Below are 25,300 nucleotides of genomic sequence, written 5' to 3' on the forward strand. Positions count from 1 at the left end.
GTGTTTAATATTCAATGCAGCCATTATCCATTGTCATTCCAGTTATGGCAGTCAGGCAGTGTAAGATTTACACAGAAAGCTAAGTTTGAAACAAGACACTCACTAATAACCTAGGGAAACCTAAAATTCCTTAAATAACTACACAGTAAGGAGAAAAATTGATGTCAAGTGTGACTCAACTCACAGCCACCTGGAGGCTCACTAAACACCTCACTCAGTGGGTAAACATGAAGAGGTAACCGAAGACAGAACCATCATCCCTCCTATGGGTCTTATACAGTGTTAAAGGCACAAAGTTTAACATTAACAAGTACAACACTATATCATCACTGTACCTTCTATGTTATTTGGTAGAACGGTTTTATCCACAAGTTTGTTGGTGGCTATTTTAAGAATTTTCTGTGAAACAAATAGAGTAAATTGTGATTGTGGTATTGAGTTATTAGATCACCTTCAGTCTAGTGTTCCTCTCCTGTAGGTTAGTCAGTTTTTCATGATTCTCCACCCTATCAACTTCCTGCCTATAATTAGAATAATATGTGATGCCTGATGTACTACCAATATTGGTGAGCCTGCTAGTCATCAGTTATAAAAACAAAGTGGCCATTTTGCTCACTGTGCAGGCATTTTTAGGCTTGGTTATACTTAACCAATACTGCCAAGCTGTCGAAACAATGAGGCTGGTTTCTGGGTGACATTTTTTGGTCAGAAAAGTCCAACCTTTATGATCCCTAATATACAGTATTACCATACTCTATGATGAATATAGAAGTGTTCTGGATTATCATAGTTTAATGACATGTCATACACATATAATCACATGATCATCTCTTTACCTTTCCACATGTGCCTTAGTCAATGTGGTGTTCTCTTGATCCAACTGAGACACACTCTCTCCTTTAATTTCCTTCAATACATTACACCACATTAACTTCATTATGTCACTTGTGATGTGCTCACTGTATTGTGGTCTTGTCTTGGTCATGTTGACGTTCATATTCACCAATCTTATTTGAGAGACTGGACACCTTGTTTTCTAGACTGATAACAAGTTGTTCTTCCCTTAATGCTTGTTGTTGCAGTCTATCCTCCACCTCTGACACTCTGGACTGTTCCCTAGCCATCACATGAAGGTGTTCCTCCTACAAGTGACAAAAGGATAATAATAATGGTGTATGGATGTAGTGTATCACTCCCTGTGTATGTAGTGAGTGTATGAGTGTGTGTAGTGTGTGTGTGTGTGTGTGTGTGTGTGTGTGTGTGCAGTGAGTGCGTGCATGTAGTGTGTGTGTGTGTGCATGTAGTGTGTGTGCGCGCGTGCGCGTGTGTGTACGTGTGAGTGTGTGCTGCTGTTTGTTATGCCCCAGGGTTTGCAAAAGTACAGGTAGCTATGTTTCCCACTGCAGCTGAGTGACTGTTCTATTAGAGTAGTCAATACTATCAGTCCAGAAATCCCCCAGGATATTCCCCTGAATGCGTCACACCTTCATCTGTTCCATTCCTGCTGTAGTGTGGCTAATAATGGTGGAGGTTGAGTACCCGAGTGATTTGCCTGATATGTACACCCAAGCTCAAGGGCCGTTAGGCCCGAGAGCGTGGGTGTACATATCAGGCAAATCACGAGGGCACGTGATACAACTGATATGTACCATGCACCCTGCAGGCGATTTATTGCCCAAGCCAATACAAGACGACGACTACTGAATTCATTATGTAGACCAACTTGTGAAATTCGATTATGGGACAGCAACAACTAACGTTGTGACTATGTTTGTTAATATAAACGGGCAAATCCTACAGATATCACGGAAACACTCAATTTAGCGATTTTACAAGTGATTCAAAGTTGCTACATCACTTAAACACTGTTTACACAGTTTTCTAAACATCTAGAGGGGTAAGCTTTGCTGTGGAGTGGTTACCTCGTGATATACAAAAAGTGGGTGTGGTACATAATCAAACACGCGGACAAGCGCTTGTAAATTACCCATGACACTAGTTCTCACCTTGAACTTTCGTTTGTCAACTCATAGGGTGGTGAGGGAGTCGAATCGCCTCCGTCTGAGTGCTGTAGGATGGAAAATTGGCCTCATGGTTTTCATCACGTGAGCAATAATAAACTCCCACAATCGAATGCTGCCAGGATTCTTATAAAAACAAACTAACGTTACCTCACCAGATATCAAGGCCATGGTTTAACTAAAATAAACCATGGCCAGCCATGGTTTAACTTAAATGTACCATGGCAAGCCAGGGTTTATGAGATATGTACCCTGAAATTTTCCTTTGAAGTTAGGTGGTTTCATGGTACATTACAACTAAGGACACCTCAAGTCACAAGGATGTCAACAGTGCACTGATCTACAAGATGTTTCAGCTGGTTCACCTGTGGGTTACATCTTAGCCCATGCACTAGTGTTTACCTAGTCTAACTAAATTGGTTGATACTTAATATGCCACTCCTACCCCAACAGAACAAAAGGTAAAAAAAATGAAGGTCCCAAAGTGTGCATTATTTAGAACTTAAGCTTCAGATAAACAATTACTGCAAACAATTCACATATAACATGTACAGGATGTATACCAGAACACACAGCCACATACAACAAGAGCTTAAAGAGATCAAAGTTTTCACTCCCATGTCTACAACTCAGTGACTATTCTATTAGAGTAATCCCATATAGTCTGACTGTTGTAAGAGAGTAATCATCACCTTGTACATTACTACCATTAGCAGTTTGAAACACTTTCAACAAGTAGCAAACATCAGCACATTCTAGTTCAGTATTCCTACAAATGGTTATCATATACTATGAGCAGGGGTATAGCCAGACTTTTGATGATGTCACAATCTATAGTATGTACTAGTGCTGAAACAATTATTCGGTTATTTGACTATTCAGTCGGCATCACACTATTTGATTCGTTAACACACTATTCGAGTAATCGTTAGCACTTTGTACACTGCATTCAGATGGAAAAGCCACCCTTGAAACTTAAGATTGTGAATGAAATGATGTAAAAATTCTATTTTATAAATAGTTAAGGCTTAGCCTTGCTCCCTAACAATAAGGTTTCAGTACTTATTCAGTAGAAGAAGTTTATACAATAATCGAATATTCGGTCGTTTTGTTCACAACTATTCGAATAATAAAAATTACTATTCGTTTCAGCACTAGTATGTACAAGTTGAGTTGGATCCTGAAAAACAGCTAAAATTAAAAGTGAATTTTTCTCATAAGAGTAAACATTTCAGCCAACCAGATGATTAATGGCTTAATGGTAATAGCAAATTTGTCAACAACAGACACGTGTGGTTTGGTTCCATTACAAATTCGGGAAAGGATACTGCACCTTTATGGCTTCCCATAGGAAATGTATGGTGAAAATTTTAAATATTATGGCAGACATTTAAGGTTTTTAGTGGGTCAAGCAGTACTACAAATGAGCCAAATTTCAAGGTCATGTGTAACTGCATTATCCATGAGTTATTAAATGTTCTTGAAGATCCAGCTCAATGCGTACATACTATAGCTACATAACAATATAGTTAGCTATAGGGAATACCTTGGTAACCTAGGGGGACTGGAGCTATGTCCACCCCCCTAGACCCTCTGTGATTGAATAATACAGAGTGATTTCAGCAGGTTAATTATCACAGCACAATTTAATTTACAATTTATTTGACTGGTAACTGTTTTATTAGGGTAACTCAAACTTGAATTTTGTAAACATACCAACCACTTTATGGGTACTGGTAGCTACTATTGCTGAATACTTGTCTGACTGTTGTAACTGTTTAATTCGAGTATCTTGATCTTGATGTTTTTATAGTGTATAATTATTGATGTTCGAGTGGTATCCATTTAGTGCATACCTTTAATGCCAAATCCTCTTTAGAACCTTGTTCCCGTATCAACAGGCTCTGCAGTTCCATCAACATCTCCTTGTGGTGTACCTCCTCCTCTCTACGTTCTCTCTGTTATTGTTGTAGTGTGGACTGGACCTGTGTGTGTGTGAGGGGTATGTTACTGACCAGTAATATAAGTGCATGTGTGCATGTGTTACATGTCAATACCATCATGTCTGGCCTCCCTCCTAGCCCAATGCTAACACTAAAAATTTTGAAAGGACAGTATTTCCAGAAAAATTCAATTATGGCTGGTGTAATTTACCGGAAATTGTCTGGTGTCCGGCATTATTTCACACACTGCCAGGGTGATTGGAGATAAAAGGAAATACAAGTTGGAGAGAGCAGACACACATCGTAATCCCATAAGACACTTGCTATATGTAAGTTAAGTATTGCGGTGTAAAATGGTGGCTGTATGTTATGTCGTTTAGCCTCTAGCCTTTCAACTGTATAAATGTGTCAATTTTTGTATAAACTGTATACTAAGGCTGCAACAGATGTCAAATTTAGTGGAACTGACCATCTTGTATAAATATAGCTGGTAATCAAAGCCATTTCCACTACACCATACACACTCTAGCAAAACAATAATATTCGGATATCCAAATATTGAACATTTATTGCAGCCCTACAGTAAACCACATACATTCTCTAGCTGTTTTTTTCTTTCTTAACTCGTTGTGTTCCTTTTCTGTCTTTTCTTTCAGTTTGCAGCTGTTTAAATAGAAAGTGTTTCTTGATTGGCCTACAAGAGAATGACATATATACATACCACTATGTGAAATGGCATGCTAATGTACACACACACACACACACACACACACACACAACACACACACACACACAACACACACACACAACACACACACAACACACACACACTACACACACACACACACACTCAAACACCACACACACACACACACACTACACACACACACACACACACACACACACACACACACACACACACACTCAAACACACACACACACACACACACACACACACACACACACACACACACACACACACACACACACACACACACACACACACACGTACACATCTACACTAGAAACTGGTCACCTTTGGGCCAAATTTCCTGACTTTATTAAGCAGGTGGTTGAATTAGGAGGTCACTTTGTACACAAATAAAACAATTGGGACAATGGCTAGTTCAGACAATACAAGGTATTAATTATTTTACCAACACTCTGTCACCATTTCACTGGAATTTCAATGCTAATCCCTATGGAACAAAACAATGGCGAAATGGGAACTTTATTTTGATGTTTCACATCTCAGATCAAAGGAGTCGCCCAGGCTACATTTACAATGTAGCCCAGTTGGCGGCTATGCTCAGGCTACATCTGAATGTAGCCCGGGCTACAACTGGGCGGCGACTATATAGATGTTAAGGCCAAAATTGATTGTGGGGATTAACACTCAAGTGATTAGTATGCACGACTTGGATTTGGCTATAATAAACCACTCAGACAGAAATTGTTTTGTTTCCTTGCTACCCCACTAATATTTAACGTTAAAAAAATGTTGGACTAAGGTGAGAACTAGTGCTATAGCTTATTCAACAAGTATTTCCACACATTTTACACCTCCATTACTGATAACACGAAGTTACCACCTTGCATGAAGTAACTACTCTACAAGCAAGCTTACCCATCTAGGTCTGTAGTACACTCTGTAATAAACGATTCAATAGCACTGATTAAAACATTAAATTTGTGTAACCAAAATTCTCCGTGATATCTCTAGCCTTCATCATAACCAAATGTAGCCAGCAATATACTAGCTGCTGACCCATAACCAAATTTTTAGGCATACATATATAATACATCCAGTGGTTGTACGGATCAACATATTATTAGTTGTAACATGGGGCATTCAGGCTTTAGCCTGATATGTATTCCCTCAGATCTTGGACTGCAGCCTCATGCCTGTGTTACATTATACAGTGACCTGATTTACTGTAGTGGATTTAAAAATTGTAAATCTGATAATGAAGTAGGAATCCCAGTAATAAAAAGCAATGAAGCAAGAGATATATCAATGATGGTATTGTGGTTAGAGGAAAACTGTGGAGAAGGTAAACTTTGGCAAATAACCACCTAAATTGTATTTGGCAAAATAAACAGTTGCAAATTAAAGCTCAGCCTCTTCAGTTATAAAAGATATTTGGCAGGTTAAACTGTAGTGATTGATCAAATTTGCCACAAAGTTTTCCTCTATTAGGTACAACATAGCTATGTGGGAAAACCCCTACATTGTACAATGCCACCCATGGTACAATGACACCATCGATATAGCTTGTTTCACTGCTTATTATATAACCCTACCACATGGCCAAGGAAAGTCTTGAGGCAGCAGTGGCACTAACAAAGACCCTTGGAGCCGACAAGAATCAGCAGGGTTTTCACAGAAGCCATTCTCAAAAGTATGGAGGCCACAGGGGTGGCGGACATCACAGTGGCCATTACAACAAACAGAAAGGCTGGCAACTGCTGGGAAACAAGACAAATCCCAAGCATCAGCAACCAAGGAAATGACTATGTATAAACAGTTATGTGCACAATGTGACATCATGTGTAAACAATTCATTAAATGCTGTAACCAATACTCAGATAAAGGGTTCACAAGCACAATACATACAGGCTCTCATAACAGAGTGTTAAAATCTGAAAATATTCCTGGGGGCATGTCCCAAGACCCCCAGAACAACATTCATGCCTGTTGTATGCTTCAAATGTCAAATCTGCTCAGTCCCTCAACTCTTTAGTCTGCACATGATACCATACCAGAAGCAAACACAATTAAGCAGCCTACATTATACCTAACATAATTATATTTTTAAACTGTCAATACTGTTACCAGATTCAATTTCAAATTACACAATTTTTCTGGAAAATCTTGCCACCATACCCCCCTAGATTTAAATTTGCGTATAGTAAAAGTTTGGAAACCAGTCACCAAAATTCCTGGGGCCGCCCTTGCAGCAATTTCATCTGCACATGACCCAGTTGGGAGTCAGCATGGGGTCACACCCCACAATTACTAGGTTGATGAAAGGAGCATTTAACACCAGGCCCCTCTCCCAAGATATTCAGCCTTTTGGGATGTTGGCATAGTGATCACCTACCTTAAAGGTTTAGAAGAGAATGACAATCTTAATCTCAGACAGCTAACCCTCAAAACAGTAATGCTGCTTGCATTGACTAGGCCTTTACATTCTGCGGACCTTTCCAGTTTACACATCCAGTGGAGGTCATACCATACAGAAGGGGTTACCTTTAGACCAACACACCTAACTAAACAACGCAGATCATCTAAGCAGAGGGCTGATTTTATCTTCTCTCTTTTTCAGGAAGATCCCAGAGTATGCTCAGTAAAAACATTAAAGGCTTATGAAGATTGTACTAAAGAATTTAGAAAGCTTGAATCTCCTACTCCGAAGACCAGCTCTCTTGCATTGGGGAACACAATCCAGTAGCCTCATGCTCCATTGCTAAATAGTCATGATTGAGGCTGGAATTGACACCAGCATTTTTAAGTCACATTCAGTTCGAGGGGCAACTTGTTCTAAAGCTGCTGATGCAGGTGCTACAACAAAGCAAATATTAGATGCTGCAGACTGCTCCTCAAAGGGTACCTATCAGCAGTTCTACCATAGGAGACTGGAGAATAAAGATAAAACATCCTTTGGTAGGAATGTTTTTTCCCCAGGGTGTGCTTCAAACAATACATGTTGATATGAAACTGAGCCTCCCGAAATGTAATTCGTAAATGGCTTAGGGCATGAAGTGCCTGCATGCTATTTATAATTACAAGTGGAAGGTGAAGTTAAAATATCAACACCCCTCCCATTGTTTCCACCTAATTTAGTATTTTTTTAGTTTTCAGTGTTAATTCTGTAGGTTTCTTTTCTTGACACCTCCCAGTAAAGCTGATTGTTACGTCAGAGTAGGAAACTACTGATTTCTAAGGAAGACTTCTCAAAGAACCAATGAAACATGTCCGCATGCTGATTTCATACCCGGACTGTCATTTTTTTTACATCATTTAACTCACGTGTATCTTCAAAATGGCTGTCATAACCTTGTATTTGTGCCAAATACATGTTGATATTGCTTCCTCATCATACAGTACAATAGTAACTGTATAGTAGGGACCACAAAGGAGTGGTCATGGCCCATGAAATAAAATCACCCAAAAACCAGCCTCAATTTTCCCTGACGACGATGAGACAGTATTGGCAAGGTAAAACTAAGCCCAAACAAGCTTTCAGATCAACCCAAAACGCTTTCAACAAATTGGTACGGAATTTTAACATTTTTTTATTCGACAGAATTTTCTACTGACTGACTGACTGATGCCTTCAGACAAGCATAACTCGATAATGGTTAAGGCTACAGGCTTGATTTTTTCACTGTTCGATGTCGCTTCAGCCCGACAGGTGCCTTTTGGCATACCGCAGTACGTACAATGCATTCTTCATGGACTTACCAGTGTCGTGTCCCATTCATCTTTGCTGACAGGGAAAGGTGTCGATTGGCATGAGCACATGATGGTTTCCCTTCGAAACAGAAATCATCCGTATTTTTCATAGTGACTATTTTGATTGCAAAGCTGCTTTTCAAACAGTTCTTGATTCGTATTGCTGTGTAACTGTAACAGGTTGAACATAGCCAACAATGAAGTGTAATGGATACTTCACTTTTCAGACAATATTGACACGGCACCATTTCTTTTGGTATGTGTAGATTGTAGAGGTGCTTCCAGAAAAGTTCTTGATTCGTATTGCCGTGTAATGGGTTGAACATAGCTGACAACCAAGCGTAATGAATACTTCACTTTTTCAGATTCAGACAATAATTGATATAGCTGGGGCACGTGGCACCATTTCAGATGCGGTATACGTGGGTTCACCAGTCATAATAAAATTATTTACAAAAAAAGTTAACAAACAAGTACACGAAAAAATTTGGAATTTTCAACTAGAGTAGGGACCATAGCATATCGATAAAAAGTACTGAAACAAGTTGGAGTAGTCCATGATATTAAATCACAGTAAAACAATAAGAAGTGTTATATCCCTACTGTGCTTGTACTTGTGTAATTATAATTAGACTCTATTTAGGCTGTTTTGGGTGAGTAATAAATCTCATATACTCCACCTTGTTTTCTAATATACTCCACACCTTCAGGCACATTATAACATATGCTCAAAATCTAGGTTTATCCAATCGCTATGCATTGTTCACGTGCAGTGATTTAACGAGCACAATTATTTTGTCACGTGAGAACACATAGTTGCCATGGCACTAGTATTATCGCAAGAAAACCAGCTGCTTTCGCCAAGCCTACAGCAGAAACAGCCGTGGATGAGGTAAGTAATCTGAGTGTAATGTGAAATAGAGTCTAAGCAGTTATACGGGCACAATGTGGAGTCTATGAAATTTATAAACCCTCAGGCCCTTAGTAGCGTCCTCGCCTCGCTTGTGCGCTACAGCCCGGGCCTTCGGGTTTATAAATTTCATAGACTCCACATTGTGCCCTTATAACTATTATATAGATGCAGGCACTTTGTGCCCTGAGCCATTTACAAATTAATAACCAATAACCACCTCCCACCCACATAAGTTTTTGTCCCATTGGGTGACGTGAAACAAGCAATATAATAATGATGGCCTAAATTAAGGCTAAAACAAACCATTCGAATTTCAAATATTCGATGTTGTGGGAATGACATACTTTACAATGGTAAAGCAGTAAAATTTCATGAAATATTCTTATAACTTATAAAAAATGGAGCTTGTAGTAGTTGTACCAACAGATCAGCACAAATGAAGCAGTTTTATGTCCTATGAAAACACAATTGTAAATGTTTGTGAATCAAATATTCTTTACTATTCATTCAATTGGCATTTAGAATGTCACACACACACGCACACACTACACATCATACATAGCCTTATAGTAAACAAACAATAACTAAGATTGTAACAAGACACTGGTGTATGTTAAAGGAGTGTGACTATTATTAGAGCATTGTTCACCTTGCTATCTTTGTTCTTCAATACAGAATGTGCTCTAGTACGGAAACTGTCAAACTCTTTTCAAATCTGCCAGCTGTTGTAGGCATCCTGAAGAGGTATTAGTATCCTGAATTAGGAAATGGTCAGGATATCATCACCTACCTTTGGTGAAGGTATATCTGATAGTAGAGATGTATATTCTGCTACTGTCAAGTCTACAAGAAGATGTAGTCAATGGTACAAACAGATAATATATACATGATACACACATACAGTGGAACCTTGGTAGTTATCCATACCACAGGGAACCACATGGTATTCACAAAGACTGGACAGTGCATGGCTCTTTAGTTTGATGCAAAAAGTGATACAATTTAATATCCTAATAGAACAGTCAACTACTGTAATAGGATCCAGATACGTAACAGTGTATCAGCTACAAAATAGTTTTGTTAATAATGAATAATGAGTTTAATATTCAATGCAGCTTTTATCCACTGTCATTCCAGTCAGGCAGTGTAAAATTTGCTAAGTTTGAAACAAGACACTCACTAATAACCTAAGGAAACCTAAAATGCCTTAAATAACTACACAGTAAGGAGAAAAATTGATGTCAAGTGTGACTTAATCCACAAGCCACCTGGAGGCTCACCAAACACCTCACTCAGTAGGTAAACATGAAGAGGCAACCGAAGACAGAACCATCATCCCTATTAGATCCTATGGGTCTTATACAGTGCTAAAGGCACAAAGTTTAACATTAACAAGTACAACACTATATCATCACTGTACCTTCTATGCTATTTGTTAGAACGGTTTTGTCCACAAGTTTGTTGGTGGCTATATATTTTAAGAATTTTCTGCAAAACAAATACAGTAAATTGTGATTGTGGTATTGAGTTATTAGATCACCTTCAGTCTTGTGTTCCTCTCCTGTAGGTTAGTAAGTTTTTCATGATTCTCCACCCTATCAACTTCCTTACTATAATTAGAACAATATGTGATGCCTGATGTACTACCAATATTGGTGAGCCTTGTGATGTTCATGTGCTCCTGTTGGTACCAATAGTCACTGCTGTCACTGCTAGTCATCAAAAAAACAAGTTGATGTTGTGCTACTTCTAAAAACCAGACGCCATGCAGCTAGCTAACTCATCTGGAATTAACCAACTATGTATTGAAGTTGTGCAATAATGCCATTGTAATTTTTGGATTTCATAATTCATGAAATTTTCATAATTCTTTAATTACGTTGCTATGGAAGTGCTTGTTAAACAAACTGCTTTAAACAACATATTACGCACAGAAGTATCTTCTAAACTGTTTTATAGTTTGACTATAGTGTTTTTCCCCACAAATTCTCTTGACAAAGCCTCAAAGCTGCTCTTCATTTTCATTCGCGTACATCGGGGATATGACCCCTTTCCAACTCGAAGGGATAGGCTATTCCTGGTAGTCTACAAGGCCTGCACTGTTGTTTTTCAATTGTTAAACGTCTGTAAAACCTGAAGGGAAGGTAATTCACAAAGTCTGAGGAGAGTCTCCACACCAGTATTTCAGACAGCTGAAAAAGAAACCACCTCAGAGCAAAGTTTACCTTTGTGTAACTTCATTTCACTTAACTTCCTACGTAAAAGCTGCTTTTACCATTACTATAATGATTTTGCTCACGAGGGTGCGTACGAACAAACATAGATAGGTAGATAGGTACACACACACAAGCACACACTTTTACGAAAACAATTTCAGTAAACCAAGTGGCCATTCTGATCGCTCTGCAGGCATTTTTTAGGCTTAGTTATACTTAACCAATACTGCCAAGCTGTCAAAACAATGAGGCTGGTTTCTGGGTGACATTTTTGGTCAGAAAAAATCCAACCTTTATGATCCCTAATATACAGTTTTAAGCCACTCCAAGAAAATTCCTTGTTTCCCATTTCATTGAACTCAAAAATAAACGTGGGCAGGAGGTTCATTATCCATTATTCATTATAGATATTTCACATATTTTTGAAATTCATAACTAACTTGCAGTAAGAATACAGTAGAAATATTTAAACTAAGAACCTGAACAGTGATAAGCTAGCTAAATGGGCTTTCTAAATGCTAAACTAGTTACTGCTATACAATCACAGGATAAATAATGAATAAAATGATCAGTTGACAGAAATAATGAATGACCATGCAGGAAGAGAATCTGCATGCGGGTGGGAAATGGGAAACAATAAATTTTCTTGGAGTGGCCTTACCGTACTGTATGATGAATATAGAAGTGTTCTGGATTATCACAGTTTAATGACATGTCATACACATATAATCACATGATCATCTCTTTACCTTTCCACATGTGCCTTAGTCAATGTGGTGTTCTCTTGATCCAACTGAGACACTCTCTCCTTTAATTTCCTTCAATACATTACAGTAACTCCATTACATCATATTATGTCACTTGTGATGTGCTTACTGTTTTGTGGTCTTCATGTTGACATTCACATTCACCAATCGTCTTTGAGAGACTGGACAGTGGACATCTTGTTTCTAGACAAGTTGTTCTTCCCTTAATGCTTGTTGTTGCAGTCTATCCTCCACCTCTGACACTTTGGACTGTTCCCTAGCCATCGCATGAAGGTGTTCCTCCTACAAATGACAAAAGAATAAATGTAGCGTATCACTCACTGTGTGTGTATTGTGTGTGCTTGCATGCATGTGTGCTGCTACTGCTTGTTATGCCCCAGAGTACAGGTAGCTACAGTACATTTCCACAGCTAAGTGACTGTTCTATTAGAGTAGTCAATACTATCAGTTCAGAAATCCCCCAGGATATTCCCCTGAATGCGTCACACCTTCATCTGTTCCATTTCCTGCTGTAGTGTGGCTAATAATGGTTGAGGGTGAGAGGCCTGCTCTTCTGCTCTACTCAACTGTTCAGTGACATGTTGTAACTGTTGTGACAAGACTGAGACGTTCTGTTCATACTCCTTTGCCTTGTGTCCCATTAGCTTGTGTGTATCCAGTGATGACTCCAGATCTTGTAGCTGAAGTACAATGAGAAACAACATGAAGATTTGTAGAAACAGTAGACCATCAGTTTATCAAACCTCAATGGTCTCAGGGTAATACAAGTGTTTAGACAAGTGAACTATTTGAAGTCTATTCATTTACAAGTACATAAATATAGAGCTCCACTCAAATACTAATTTTAAAATGAAAGTGATAAAAAGGAGTGAAACTATTTAATATATGAATAGCACCCAAGGTCATCATTATTTCTTAGAAGGAATTTTATAAGGATATACAGGGTTCTGCCTACACTGGTCGGCAGTAGTTTAAAGTCACCAGTACCTCTAAAAACCAACCAGTACCTTCTTAAATCCAACCAGAACAATTCTTACATGTTTTACTGATGTACATGCAATATACCCTAATGTAACACACAGACATTCTAATACGATAGGCAGCATATCAGTTCACGTTAGCTTTAGGCCACCACTCAGGAAATCCTGGGCAGAGCCCTGGGGTTTAGGATAGGAGATTCAGAAAAACTGGTAATCTATAATGACTATAATCTGTATTAAAATGACTACTCTATTAGAGTATTACAAATTTATACCGTATTTAACTGGGCTCAAAGGTCCTAAATTAAGCTAGGCCAGCGTAAGAGATTATAACAGTGTTTATTACAACTAGTGACACCTGTGACTTATATATATATACATATATTGTTATTAGCACTTTACAGTGACCAGCACTGAAGGTCTGACAGCAACATGTGCTGCAGCCTTTGGATCACCTAACCTAACAAGAACTGGAGACTTTAAATGACTACTTAACCTAGCTAACTATAAGGTGAAAGAAAAAAGGGCCAATGAAAGGACTTGTCACAAGGATGTCAACAGTGCATCTGCAACAAGATGTTTCAGCTGGTTCACCTGTGGGTTACATCTTAGTCCATGCACTAGTGTTTACCTGTAGTCTAACTAAATTGGTTGACACAGATAATATGTCACTCCTACCCCAACAGAACAAAAGGTCAAATAATGAAGGTCCCAAAGTGTGCATTATTTAGAACTTCGAGCTTCAGATAAACAATCACTGCAAACAATTCACATATAACACGTACAGGATGTATACCAGAACACACAGTCACTTACAACAAGAGCTTAAAGAGATCAAAGTTTTCACTCCCATGTCTACAACTCAGTGACTATTCTATTAGAATAATCTCATATAGTCTGACTGTTGTAAGAGAGTAATCATCACCTTGTACATTACTACCATTAGCAGTTTGAAACACTTTCAACAAGTAGCAAACATCAGCACATTCTAGTTCAGTATTCCTACAAATGGTTCTCATATGTGACCGGATCTGCAAAAACCCAACACAATAGTGCATTTTTCGAATTTCTGTTTATTAAATATTTATAATCTACTTAGCCAAGTGTATTCTCTAGCAAAGTTTCAGCCTCATATGCCAATAACTTTCGGAGTTACAGCCCTACAAAGTAGCAACAACAGAAAAATCGATTTGTACAGCAAGTATTGGGGGAAAAAATTACAGGCACTTACTAAAACGGCTGTAACTTACGAAAGGATGGACGTACTTGGCTGCAATTTCCACCATCGTGTTCGCCATGGATAGGGGAATCATTCACTGGGTCATTTTGTTCTTTTATTTCCTTTCTTCACTGGATTCAAAGGTAAAATTCATGAAGAAAAATCAATCGCGTATGATCGCTTCGACGTCACTTAAACAAACGCTCATAACTTGCATATCCTAGGGTCTACTGCAATGAAACAAAGATTTTCTAACTCCTCTTGAGCAGGCGAATAAGATAATATCCAGGTTTTTATTGTTAGTCCCTTCCTTCACTACGAAAGAGGCGTTCAAAAAATTTACTAAATTTTTTCAATAATATGCAAATATTTCACCAATTGTTTTCAATGCTTTATACTAGAAATTTAGGCTTGTGCTATTGTGTCGGGTTTTCGCAGATCCGGTCACATATACTATGAGTAGGGGTATAGCCAGACTTTTGATGATGTCACAATCTATAGTATGTACAAATTGAGCTGGATCCTGAAAAACAGCTAAAAATTAAAAGTGGATTTTTTTCTCATGAGAGTAAACATTTCAGCCAACCAGATGATTAATGGTGATAGCAAATTTGTCAACAACAGACACGTGTGGTTTGGTTCCATTACAAATTCGGGAAACAATGCTGCACCTTTATGGCTTCCCATAGGAAATGTATGGTGAAATTTTTAATATTATGGCATACATTTAAGGTTTTGAAATATTTTTAGTGGGTCAAGCAGTACTACAAATGAGCCAAATTTCAAGATCATGTGTAACTGCATCATCCATGAGTTATTAAATGCTTTTGAGGATTCAGCTCAACGCGTACGTACTATAGCTACATAACAATACAGCTAGCTAAAGGGAATATATATATACCTTGATATGTGAAGCATGCTAAGCTAGGGGAACTGGGGGGTACGCCCACCCCCCTAGACCCTCTGTGATCGAATCTGAGAATGATTTCAGCAGGTTAATTATCACAGCACAATTTATAATTTATTTGACTGGTGACTGTTCTATTAGGGTAACTCAAACTTGAATTTGTAAACATACCAAGCACTTTATGGGTACTGGTAGCTACTATTGCTGAATACTTGCCTGACTGTTGTGACTGTTCAATTAGAGTATCTTGATCTTGATGTTTTCATAGTGTACAATTATTGATGTCCAGGTATAATCCATTCTGTGCATACCTTTAATTCCAGGTCCTCTTTAGAAACTCGTTCCAGTGCCAACAGACTCTGCAGTTCCATCCACATCTCCTTGTGATGTACCTCCTCCTCTCTACGTTCTCTCTGTTGTTGTTGTTGTTGTAGTGTGGACTGGACCTGTGTATATGTGAGGGGCATGTTACTGACCAGTAATGTAAGTGTGTATGCGTGTATGTGTGTGCATGTGCATACAATGTGTCAATTTTTATGAACTGTATACTAAGGCTGCAACAGATGTCAAATTTAGTAGAACAGGCCATCATCTATAAATATAACTGGTAATCGAAGCTATTTCCATATTAGTATACACACTCTAGTAAGCAAATACCTGAATAGTAAATAATAATATTCGGATAGCAAATATTGATTGCAGCCCTACAGTAAACCACATACATTCTCTAGCTGTTTTCTTAACTCGTTGTGTTCCTTTTCTGCCTTTTCTCTTTCAGTTTGAGGCTGCTTATAAAGTGTTTCTTGATTGGCCTACAAGAGAATGAAATATACACTCTGTACACATACCACTACATGAAATGCCAAGCTAATGTATGTACACACAAGTACACACAAGTACACACAAGTACACACACACACACACACACACACACACACACACACACACACACACACACACACACACACACACACACACACACACACACACACACACACACACTACACCCACACACACACTTACTAACATCATTTTCCTATCAGCCTGGAAACTAGCTTCAATTCTAGCCTTCTCTTCAGACAGAGTAGCCAGTGACTGCATCAGGGTATTCACCTTATGATGTAATCCATCATCATCGTCGTCGTCATCATCCTGTAGGTGTCACAATACACAGATGATATGTGGTGTGTTGTAGTACATGAAGGAAGTGAGGGGACACAGAGCAAACTTGTAGGAAGCTTTAGATGATGGCAGCAATGCAATATATGGTCAAACATGCTAGTTTGTACTTAAACACACATACACTGGCCTAACATGACTAGCTCTTTACTTGGTTAGTTGATGAAGGACCTACTGATCGATCACTCTCCTCCCCAGGAGATTTTTTTGCTGGTACTTGCAAACCTGTCCTATTCTGTGGAGAGGAACATCCTCTAGGAGTACCTAGAGCCTTCAAACTGGCCTCTAAAGCTTCTTTCTCCTTCAATAAACTTTTATAAGCTCCAACCACATCTGTAGAGGAGATAAAACAAGAGATGTACCATGCAGTGAAACATGTGTACTATGGACACCTTGGACCAACCAATAGTGAGCTCCTGATTATCAAAATGTTCTGATTTTCAAGGTCAGTTTGGCTGGGTCTGGATTATGTAGGTGTCCTCATCAACCAAAATAACCAAAGTATTCGATAGCCAAGTCACTTTACATACTCAGGGAGTGTCCAGTGTCCTTGTTTTTAAAAGGCTAACATTAACGGGGGCCCATTGTAAACACCCTGGTTGAGAATTTCATTCCTGAATGGCATTCACCATTAGAATAGGTGACCAGAGTCCCTGACATCAGTCACTCATGAAATTCACTTATCACACATTGTACATGTGGAGCCATTTTATAAGGACATGACAGTACCCAGCCATATCAAATAGGCGCTACTGATTTCCAAAGAGAAATGTTCTTAATTTACCTAGAGATGTGCGATTATATAGATATATTTCATTATCGAGATATCACAAGATTTATCGAGATAAGGATGATAAGTTTATTAATCTAGATACTAGTAAACTTCCGTAAATTATTGGTATACCTGATGGTGTAAGCACCTCCTGGGGGCTCCAACTCTCCTACCACTTGGGAACAGTGTTAAGACAACATTTTTCACTTTTTTATAGCCTTCAAATTGCAATTTGCTCACTTTACTGGTTACAATATTGGCAGTTTACTAAAATAAACAATTGTTTCAGTTATCGAGATATGTGAGATAATTGAGATAAGTTCAAAGGAAATATCGAGATATGTCAAAATTAGTCATCACACACCTCTAAATTTACCAGTTGGGACCTCTTAGCTGTCTGGTTACCAACAACAAATAAAAGAGTGCCATAAAGTGTTTAAGATAGCGAACTATAAAGATTCATCTAGTGTCTCTAATAAACAAACAAACAAAAAATTGCACAGAGGGAAGTACTACAGGAAAGGTACAGTCAGTTATTTACACCTAACCTGATGTGTCACACAGTGTGTAGAGTACCACAAGCTAAATGTATGATAATTACTACCTTGTAACGTTACAGTCATCTAGGACCTACTCCAAATCAAAGACACAAGGACAAATTAAAGATTTTGGTCTCAACAGATATGACATGTTATAGTCTTGTAGGCCCAGCTGGGCACAACATCTTAATCTCTTTATTAGAAAGACAATTCTTGGCCTGTTGTTATAAAGAGGTTCCACTGTAATTCATGTGTACTAAAACACTACAGTAAAATGGCAGGTATAACAATAGTTCCAGTTCCATAAGAAATACAATATGACTACATCACATCCTAACAGTTGTTTGTCTAACTTTGTGTGACCACATTAACATGAACATAACATAAGGCTATAGATATAGAGGTTTTGCAGGAAGTGTTCCATACAATTATTTATTATCTTTGGAGTCTCTTACAATAAAACATTACTGTAAATGGCCTGGGACAGGCCTATAAAGCAGAGGTACTTATAATAAGATAATATGCCAGTCACAGGCTTGTGAAAAGCCTACCTGCTGATATTTAGGAGTGAAGTAAGCCTGTGACAGTATTGTCAGACAGGCCTACAGCAAGGCAAATCACATACGTACTGTCACAATAATATTATGGTATTTGTCAGGCATGTAACAGGACTGCATTGTTAGATACATGATAAATCCATCCTGCAAAATAATTTCTTATAGGACTGGTATATACATGTACTCTGGTTGCTATAGTGACTATTGTTACCACTGGTTACTGTATTATAGTGTCACTAATGGCCCACTTAGCATGTTTCCAATATCCCTGTACAGTATATAGCAGTTAACACATACACCATGCTGACTCACGCACTACACCAGCTTCCTATTTCATAAGGGTTTCAATTTGTATTTATAACGTTATAGACAAGTGTTATGTTTCATTGTGGGATTGAGATGCTACAGGCCTCTGAACCCATTTTCTACAGGCCTGCCACAGCTCTTCAACACTTCACAGACTCATTACCAGTTTACAATACACACATGTTACAGGCCTGCTAACATACAATTATGTTACTTATTATAGGAGATTCATGATATTGGATAGTCACACAGGACTGACATTTGTGTTCATGAGAGAAAAGGACTGTTATAGGCTTGTAACCTTTTTTATTAAATGTGTAAGTGTTTACAACAGGTTTGTGGCACATTTAGGTGATCCATACAGGCCTGTAATCATATCAGAATAACAGCTTTAGCAGGCCTGTAACCATCTTACTGCCTGTAGCAGGCAGTTTACAGGCCAAAAAGCAGCACATACATGTCTGTATTAGGCCTGCAACAATATAAAGCTTTTGTAAGGGTGCAATGAGTGGATAAAGAGTGGAGTGTTCTACAGAGTTTTTTAAACGTTTACACAAGAAGTTCTGGCACAGATTTATGTTTAACAGGTACAATATACCATTGCACAAAGAGGTCTTCTGGAGCGAAACTAATAGTGAGGCTCAAGAAAATTGAGTTGCAAGTTTTCTAATGTATTGTGGGTATTGGTACTCTATCCACTCACAATGTCTTCATACATGATCGGTGAATGCCCCTGCAAAAACCTCTATTAATGAATGAGAATAACTCATTCAAATAAGTACAATCTACAACAAAGTTAAAGGAATATACAGCGGAAGCTGTCTTAGTGGTCACCTGTATAGAAAGGTCACCTCTCTAAAACTTTACAATTCCTACGTAAGTGAGATGATACACTAATTCACCAGCCACCTATTAAGGTCAAGAAATTGAGACCAGTTCTACATTATACTACGATATCACCAAGTGCGCTGTTAATAGACAACAGAGGTGATTTCCTAGTTGGGAGATAGACAGACCCCAAACACCATTAGATAGACTACTTCTTATTGTTCTATTCCAGAGGCTATTACAAACTGAGTAGCAACTTAATGAGTAAACTCTATCAAGGGACAAAACTTCAACTTAATTTTTAAAGGGAAAAAAAACATTTTAATAATAACACAATTAAGGGGTGGGGGGACACTACAAATTCCTATGGCTTCACATGCTAAATATTGGTTTTCATTGATCTGTACTTCCTTTTTGCATCAGATGTGTTTGTGGTACTTAAAAATCATCTCCAGTTAGAAGTATTGACTTTAATACTCAGTTTATAGCGTTTTGACTTGGAATTGTACAAATTTTGGATCTTGTTTCACGGTTATAGCTCTACACTTCTTAAGCTTGTTATCTGCTACCTCAGTATGTTTGTAACAAATGTATTACAGTAATTTTTACTCCTAGATCAAATGAGCTAGAGAATTCTCCAATTTTTTAATAAAAAACAGTAATCTCATTTTGAAGCCATAGTAGTCATACCAAAAATATCTGTTTCATACGTTGGAAGAGAATCAATTTTTGTGTTAAAATTACAGTGTTTTGTAACCACAGTACAAACTTCAGAGAATTTCACTCAGATTTGTACTAAACAGACGTTCAATTCATCAGGTGGAGACAGTGGTTTTACAGCTTTATATATGACCGGATTTGTGAAAAGGGGTCTTCCACACACATCCAATTCTATGAACGTGGAAGACCATAACGTAGTGTTCAAGAAAGATACAAACCTGAAATTTTCTCCATCCATTAACCTATGTTGGTCCTCAGTTCTGACCAAATTTCATGTCAATAACTTTTTCCAATCTCAAGTTATGAATTTCCAAAGTTCATAAATTGGATGGTGTGGAAGACCCCTTTTTGCAAATCCGGTCACATATAACAACTTTGTGGAAGCCATAGGACATAGTTGCTTGTCTCCTTAATGTATTATGTGCTGAAACAATTCACTGTATTGTCAAAACAAGTAAGCCAAACTGTTATCCAGACAAAATTTCTAGTCACACAACAAATCTGATTCCCTGTACTGACAAGGCTTCAGTCTTCTCAAAGGTCCTACTGGGATGGTAATTAATGAATGACCCTTATATGAGAAATCATACTTGTGCACAGGAAATGCCCCACACCCCACCTCGGGCTGTGCGGTTCGTTTGGAATTTGCCTAGATCACAAGTTATCTGGAGATCATGCTAAAATCCAAAACAAAACAATTATGGTACCGTAAAAAAACTTAAGTTTGGCAATCAGCATGCAAAGTATCTGAGCTCTAACATGAGCTGAAGAGGATAAACTTAAGCTTTAGCCAGCTAGCTCGCAGTGAAGCCATCTAGTGATGTTGCAATACAAAATTGACTTGGAAACAGATTGTGATGATGTTTGTGAAATAGCGCTCACAAATTTTTGCTTGTCATTACTTTCAATATCAACAATTTTACCACCAAAATCTTTTGTAGTTTCATTCTCCTTACACAAATGCCCAAAGTAATTACAGCATTCAACACAAACAGTTCCATATCATTACTTTCAACAGGCTCTGCAGTTCCATCAACTTCTGCTTGTGGTGTACCTCCTCCTCTTTACCTCTCCGCTGTTGTTGTAATGTACGTGGATGGACCTGTGTGTGTAAAGGGTATGATATCGACCAGTAATATGAGTGTGTGTATGTGTGCTAGACTGTCTAAAAAATGTACTACCATGATTTAGACACAGGAGATACAAACAGACCAAGCTGGTTATTCTGAGAAACAAGACCAATTAACAAAATATGGAAAAATGGAAAAAGTGACCTACGCAATACACCTACCATCTAGAAGGTGCAACACACTTCATGGTCAAACCTGGATTGGCCACACAAGACAGAAACATCTTCCCAATATACATTACTAAGGTACGTACAGGATTCCACACTAACAAATGATAATCACCATATGATTACTACATCTTCTAACTTGTTTGGTTTTCACAATTTTCTGTGTTGTGGTGTTGAGTTATTATAGGTTAGTCAGTCTCCACCCTAACAACTTCCTGTCTATAATTAGAAGAACAAGGTGTTTCTGAATGAATGTGGTTACACATGTTGAATTGAATAAACAGACATCTCGGGCCGAAGCAATATCAAACAGCGAAAGTCCATATAGTGTTAACCATGGACTTATGGTTGGCTGAAGGCACCAGGCAGTCAATTACTAAAATACTTGTTTTAATATTTTATAAAAAATATAATTGTGTGATGGACAGTCATGTTAAAGATATGGGTGGGAAGATGTTCTATTGTAATATACTGGGAACTAGAGTAGCTACACTGCCATACACACTTGAACCTAATCATACGTAGGTGTTAACTGCTTATAATCTGTGGTATGGAGTATATGAAATGGCACAGATCATGGACACACCAATAGCAAACTTGTCATGTGATCTTACAGAATTCATTTCAAAATAGGAAAGTCTTGTTCACAGAAGTCTCAGTAATGTATGTACCTTATCAAGGCACTCTCAGAGTCTATACACTGCACCAAACAAACCTAGCTATTTACAACTTGTTACACATACGTACATCACATACCCAAATCAATGTGGAATGTTTCTTTTCTGAGTTATCCAAAGTGGCATCCAGTGTAAAACATCAAGGATTTTGTGGTACCAATTACTGAGTGATGAGCTGTACTACACAATCCTGTTGAATATTACTTCTCCCCTACTATTTGTTGGAGTTTCAATGACTTCAACACTAATGTGAGTTTGATGTGATGTCACAAGTTTCCATTAGTCTATGTGTGTTTACCTTCATTTCCATTTCGTGTAAGAATGGAGATCTAGGATGGAGGCCTGATCTTCTGTGTATCCAGTACAAGCTTCCAGCAATGGACTAATAATACTAGTTCACAGTTCCAGGGTGCCCAGCTCATTGACACCGGCAACTTCTTTCCATCATCAGTTCGCGCATCTATGATTCGCGTTATCATAGATTGGAGTTATCGACCCGCTTAATTCTACATAAAGCTCACCCAGTCACTCACTGATCATGCGACTAACCCTGGGCTTGACCCTCGGACTAACCATGGACTAACGATTAAATGGCAAGTTGTTTTATAACTGTTTTCTGTGCTGCATAATGCACCTATCCACTACGCGCGGGAGGGGGGTAGGTGGGGGATAATTATTATCCCCCCTCCCGGGCGTGGTGCGGGAGTCGGCGTAGTGGGGATTTGACTTTTTTGAAAAATCTAATTCTCCACCTATGGGGGAACGACTAGTGGTCAAATCTCCATGTAGTATGGCTGTAAGGCACTTTAGGAAACAGGTCGATTCTTTTAGCTTGCAAGTTAAAACAAACACCTAAAATTTCAAGCAGTCAAATGCCCCACTGAGTTTCAGATCAAATCAGGTCAAAATCCTCCACTAATCCCCTAGTAAGCCTGGGAGGGGGGTAGTAGGGCTTAACATTGATAGGTGCATAACTGAGTTTAGATTGCTGCTGCCCCACGCCGATCCAGACTTTTTAAAAGGGGGGTTCCACTCTGGAATTGCAACTTCAGCCTAGCTGTAAGTCGAAGACCAAAGAAAAAAAGGTCATCACCTACTGACAATAGCTACCCCTCACCATAGATAGTGATACTAAGTTTAACTCTGCACAAAGAATACTGTGACTGCTCTATTAGAGTATCTCAATCTTGATTGCTCCATTAGAGTATCTGCTCCACTAGAGTGTCTCGATCTTGACTGCTCCATTAGAGTATCTCGATCTTGACTGCTCCACTAGAGTGTCTCGATCTTGACTGCTCCATTAGAGTATCTCGATCTTGACTGCTCCACTAGAGTGTCTCGATCTTGACTGCTCCATTAGAGTATCTCGATCTTGACTGCTCCACTAGAGTGTCTCGATCTTGACTGCTCCATTAGAGTATCTCGATCTTGACTGCTCCACTAGAGTGTCTCGATCTTGACTACTCTATTAGAGTATCTCGATCTTGACTGCTCCACTAGAGTGTCTCGATCTTGACTGCTCCACTAGAGTGTCTCGATCTTGACTACTCTATTAGAGTATCTCGATCTTGACTGCTCCACTAGAGTGTCTCGATCTTGACTGCTCCACTAGAGTGTCACGATCTTGACTGCTCCATTAGAGTATCTCAAGTAAGAGAGGCTCTTTCAAAAGGGGAGCTCCATGGAACCCTTTGAACCCCCCACCCCCCTGGATCCGCCCCTGTGGCATAGTAGTTTCACGGTGAGTGAGATGAGGACAGTTAATTTGCTCCACCAGTTGACCCATTAATACAGCTGGGCGGACTGCAGCTGGGGCAATATATTATTTTGTTTCTCTTAGGTGTCTCCTGACAAGTATTAGCTAAAACAGTAAAAACATCACAATAAAAAGTCAAAAATAGAATTAGGTTGTATTTACAAATATATTGAAATACTTAAATGCTGGGACTCATGTTGGGTTTTTGCATTGGTGCTATTTTATGTTTCAGATCAGGAAAGTTAGCCTAAACTGATGCAGGAGAGCAGCTCATTATTCATTACAATTATACAGGCTCTTATATCATTAGAGATAGCTGGATGTTCTATTAGAGTATTTCGATCTGTTATTGATCACTATTCTGCTATCTTAACCACCAAGGCGTCCTGGTGTTAGAAATCCAAGAGCAATAGAGGTTTACACACGCTATTACTTTCCTTGTGTGCTCAACCACAGCCAATGCACCTATTCTGAAATGGGCACGCCCCTACAAAACACAGGTAAAAAAACAGATCCCTTGTGCACTATCACGTATAACATTATGTAACTGCCTATACAACCAAGGTATTTTGCCAGGGTACTAAAGAGATTTTTGAAGCAATACCATCTAGGAGAAGCAAGGTAAGGGTAAGGAGAAGCAAGAGGTAAGTTACAAGATTGTAATGCTACTTTTTGTCAGGCGGATTTTAGGCCATGTGTACATTTGCACATGCGTAGTTGTAAAAACACCTGAAAACCAGCTTTCGCTTTGATTGTAAACAGACTAGCACCAGTGTTTATTGTAGGGAACATTAGGACATTGTTTGCTAGAGTTAGAACACTCTCACAAACCTAGTAGTCCGACTTTTACATGTTATGCTTTTATAACATTCTTGTGGCTGCTGTTATATAAATAGTAGCTGTAAAGTTGAATTCCTTAGACAATAGCATATACAGGTTTAAGGTAATCTATGTTTTAGATTATTAGATATGGTGATTTATATATATAGACTCTTTAATTTTAAGAAAAATTTGGTGGAAGTCAAAGGGTTAGCTCTATACCTCAACTTCCTCTATGCCTAGCTGTGTAAGCAAGTTACAGTGCTGCTCAAATATAACGTCATCTCATGAGGGTATGAGCAATTAAAAACTCATTTATAAGAGGGTGTGGCACCTGTTTCATCCCATTTCGTTTGGGCTGAATACTCACAGGCAAAATGGATACTACACCCTTTAATTAGCAAGTTTTTTAATCACTCGTACTC

At 38.5% G+C, this 25,300-nt stretch overlaps 2 protein-coding genes across 9 annotated transcripts in view; one reads left to right on the top strand and one right to left on the bottom strand.

Annotated features, from left to right (window-relative positions):
- Positions 1-960: 960 nt before the first annotated feature.
- On the bottom strand, positions 961-23,005 carry LOC136262578 (GRIP and coiled-coil domain-containing protein 1-like). 7 transcript variants are annotated; one of them, XM_066056916.1, is made up of 18 exons: positions 22,830-23,004; positions 22,599-22,760; positions 22,380-22,544; positions 21,763-21,842; positions 21,336-21,428; positions 16,449-16,577; positions 16,148-16,237; positions 15,737-15,871; positions 12,808-12,999; positions 12,429-12,601; positions 12,302-12,370; positions 10,877-10,946; positions 10,757-10,824; positions 10,127-10,179; positions 9,986-10,072; positions 4,560-4,658; positions 3,878-4,006; positions 961-1,142 (listed from the first exon to the last, which is right to left on the bottom strand). In XM_066056916.1, exons 5-10 carry the CDS (start codon positions 21,357-21,359, stop codon positions 12,503-12,505), a joined length of 669 nt encoding a protein of 222 aa, XP_065912988.1. In that variant the 5' UTR covers positions 21,360-21,428; positions 21,763-21,842; positions 22,380-22,544; positions 22,599-22,760; positions 22,830-23,004; the 3' UTR covers positions 961-1,142; positions 3,878-4,006; positions 4,560-4,658; positions 9,986-10,072; positions 10,127-10,179; positions 10,757-10,824; positions 10,877-10,946; positions 12,302-12,370; positions 12,429-12,502. The 7 variants fall into 7 exon arrangements, with proteins under 7 accessions (XP_065912988.1, XP_065912986.1, XP_065912990.1 ...); XM_066056914.1 differs by having other exon boundaries at positions 22,822-23,004; XM_066056918.1 differs by adding an exon at positions 16,756-16,937 and having other exon boundaries at positions 22,599-23,004.
- The window catches only part of LOC136262585 (uncharacterized), a 120,484-nt gene continuing 117,567 nt past the window's right edge, over positions 22,384-25,300 (top strand). Inside the window, exons 1-3 of one of the 2 annotated variants that reach the window (XM_066056943.1) lie at positions 22,384-22,893; positions 24,289-24,556; positions 24,604-24,677. In XM_066056943.1, coding sequence (XP_065913015.1) covers positions 24,532-24,556; positions 24,604-24,677 — 99 coding nt within the window. In that variant the 5' untranslated portion in view covers positions 22,384-22,893; positions 24,289-24,531. The remainder of the gene's footprint in view (positions 22,894-24,288; positions 24,557-24,603; positions 24,678-25,300) is intronic. The other variant, XR_010704230.1, reaches the window with a different exon arrangement.

Source organism: Dysidea avara, chromosome 7 (genome assembly GCF_963678975.1).
Source record: "Dysidea avara chromosome 7, odDysAvar1.4, whole genome shotgun sequence".
In the NCBI taxonomy this organism is placed as follows: domain Eukaryota; kingdom Metazoa; phylum Porifera; class Demospongiae; order Dictyoceratida; family Dysideidae; genus Dysidea; species Dysidea avara.